The 2,996-nt window shown below is 50.8% G+C and overlaps 1 protein-coding gene across 1 annotated transcript; it reads left to right on the plus strand.

Annotated features, from left to right (window-relative positions):
• Nucleotides 1-580: 580 nt before the first annotated feature.
• On the plus strand, nt 581-1,728 carry LOC123156231 (peroxidase P7). The gene is made up of 2 exons (XM_044574381.1): nt 581-845; nt 952-1,728. The coding sequence occupies exons 1-2, from the start codon at nt 630-632 to the stop codon at nt 1,693-1,695; spliced, it is 960 nt and encodes a 319-aa protein (XP_044430316.1). The 5' UTR covers nt 581-629; the 3' UTR covers nt 1,696-1,728.
• The last annotated feature ends 1,268 nt before the right edge of the window (nt 1,729-2,996 follow it).

The following is a 2,996-nucleotide window of genomic DNA, read 5'->3' on the forward strand; positions in this document are numbered from 1 at the left end:
TGTCACGACGAGGACGCAGACCGAAAGCCCAGATCCAGCCCACCCGCGCGCCGCCACGTGGCCACCACCGTCGTCGTCGTGAGGGACGCCGCCTCACGGGCAGCAGGCGCCAGCCCCCGGCGGAACACCGCCGCACGCCATCGGCCGCCGCGAGATCTGCGTGAGAACGGCGAGTACGCCCCGCCGCCACCTTCCCTGGGGATCACGCGGGCTTCGCCGGTGTCCCCTCCGGCAGCGGCGAAGCGGGGGAGGAGCGGGGAGGGCGGCTAGCGGCGCGGTTAGGGTTAGGGGCGGGGAGCAACACCAAGGAAGTGGCTGGTTCAGAAGCACGTACTCGTATTAGTTAGCCTGTCAATTCGCTGCGCTTTTGTTTTCTCTTGTTCTGGTCCGGTCCTGACCTTGTCAGCCTTCCGGCCAGGAAGCACGAGGCTGCAGCTCGTCAATGGAGCTCTACAATATTGCAGAGCGTTCGCACATGCGCACGCGCATAAAAACATGCAGCTTGTACGCAAGCACTATATAAGCATATGCTTCCACTCATGTTCAACACATTAATATTATCTCCTTGTTACTTGCTTCTTCTGCGCTGTGCAGCGATCGCTCTCATCACCAGACACCAGTCAACAGGCATGCCGTCCTCCAGGGCCCCTTGTTGGGTCGCGCTGCTCCTCTTCGTTGCTCTGGTTGCCACCGCCAATGGCAGCGAGCTCTTCGCGGGTTACTACGAGAAGACGTGCCCCAACGTGCAGCATGTCGTGCGGTCAGTGATGGCGAGCAGGGTCGCCGCCCAGCCGAGGATGGCGCCGGCCGTCCTCCGCCTCTTCTTCCATGACTGCTTCATCAACGTATATACGCACCTCTATTCTATACTTGTACATATACTCTACCTACTACAGTACTATGCATGGTTACATTTGCTAAATACTGTACGATTTACAAATGACATGCCAGGGATGCGATGCTTCCATTCTCCTGGACGCAACTCCCTTCTCCCCCGGCGAGAAGGATGTGAAGCCGAACGCCTCCCTCACCGGCTACACCGTCATCGACGACATCAAGTCCGCGCTAGAGCACGACTGCCCGGCCACTGTCTCCTGCGCCGACGTCATCGCCCTTGCGTCCCGCGACGCAGTCGCCCTGCTCGGAGGTCCCACCTGGAGCGTGCCCCTCGGCCGCAAGGATTCGCGCTTCGCCGCCGACCCGGAGTCCACCAAGAAAGGCCTCCCCAGCCCCAAAGACGACCTCGCCGAGCTAGTCACCATGTTCGCAGAGCTCAACCTCGACGCTCGTGACATGACCGCGCTCTCCGGTGCCCACACTGTCGGGATGGCCAACTGCGAGACCTACAGGGACCGTGTCTACGGCCCCAATGGCGACATCGACCCCTCCTTCGCACAGACCACGCGACAGACGTGCCAGGGTACTTCTGGTAAGGCGCCGTTCGACGCGCAGACGCCGATGAGGTTCGACAACGCTTACTACCGGAACCTTATCGCGCGGCGTGGTCTCCTCACCTCCGACCAGACCCTATACGGCGGTGGAGGTCTGCAGGACAATCTCGTGGAGATGTATAGCGCCGACGGTGAGGCGTTCACGAGGGACTTCGCCAAGGCCATGGTGAAGATGGGAAACATACCTCCGCCCAAAGGAATGCCAGTGGAGGTGAGGCTCAAGTGCTCCATGGCCAACCACTGATTGCTTGATCCCAAGTGCATAATGTAATCAGGCCCGGTCATATCTGATTTAATTATTATTATTGTTAAATTTACTATTTGTAACGAGTACTCATGCAATAAATGGTTTTTTCGTGTGTTTTTAACATCAGTACAGACACAAGCATCCATATATATGTGCATACAATCATCCCTATAAACACACACTTTATCTCTATGAGCAATTGAGTACCTTCGAGAGACTGAGCAGGCATATCATGTTGAGATTTTACGAAGTCATTGTATGCGTCTTGTAGTCGACGGAAACGTCTCCTCCCACTGAACGTGTATGTATCGTCGAAAATCCTGAAATAAATCCAGAATAAATGTGAGCACCAGAACGTGAATCTTGGTGGGCTTTCTCTCCATTCTAGAATATAAGGTGTATTAGTTTTCGTGCAAGTCAACCATTTGAATCTTTGACCAAGGTTATAGAATAAAATAACAACATCTGCAATACCTAATAGATAAAATACAAAACTATTCTTCGTGATTTATCAAATGATATAAATTTTGTATTGTGGATATTGATATATCTCTACTCCTAATGTCTCAGTTGGTAGGTCGCGTTCCGGGTTTTATTTTCGTCCCACCTCACCCAGTCTTTTTTGGTACTTCTTTGGTACTTGCTCCCACCTTCCGCTCAGCCGAGACGGTTTATTTTCGTACTCCCTCCCACCTTCCAGGTAGTTCCCTCCATGCAAAAAAATCGAACCAACCAATCTCTACTCCTAATGGAGCAGTTGGTAGTCTTTGCCGGTCAATTTTCGTCCCACCACTTTCGTCCGGTTTTTTCGTAGGTTAACTGTCGTAGATTTTTTTCGTCGCCTTCCCCACTTCATCGGTTTATTTTCACTTCACCCTCTCACACAACGAAAAAAACTGAACGGATCAGAACTTTCCATACTGACGCAAATTATTTAGTAATGTCTTTATGTAAAAGAATCAATCACAATCAATCTCTAAAGATCAAATCTAAATTAATTAATCTTCATAACTTTTGTTTCCTTTCGAATCACGTCCATAACTTTCCTTCCTTGTTTGGGCAGAAACTGTTTGGTAGCAGAGATTAGGAAGCTTCCTATGAGTGTAGTAATAGGAAGTATTCCTTTTCTTGATGATTTGTTTCCATGCATGATGATAGTAAATTATGCCAACATTCACCACTATTTATCAATGTCATCAATCGTATCCATTTCTACCAGTTTTAAGGGAATCTGCTCGCTATGTCTTTTTAAGGGGATCCGCTCGCTAAGTCATCGTCGCATGTTATTTTCACAAACA

Source organism: Triticum aestivum, chromosome 7B (assembly GCF_018294505.1).
Source record: "Triticum aestivum cultivar Chinese Spring chromosome 7B, IWGSC CS RefSeq v2.1, whole genome shotgun sequence".
Lineage (NCBI taxonomy): Eukaryota > Viridiplantae > Streptophyta > Magnoliopsida > Poales > Poaceae > Triticum > Triticum aestivum.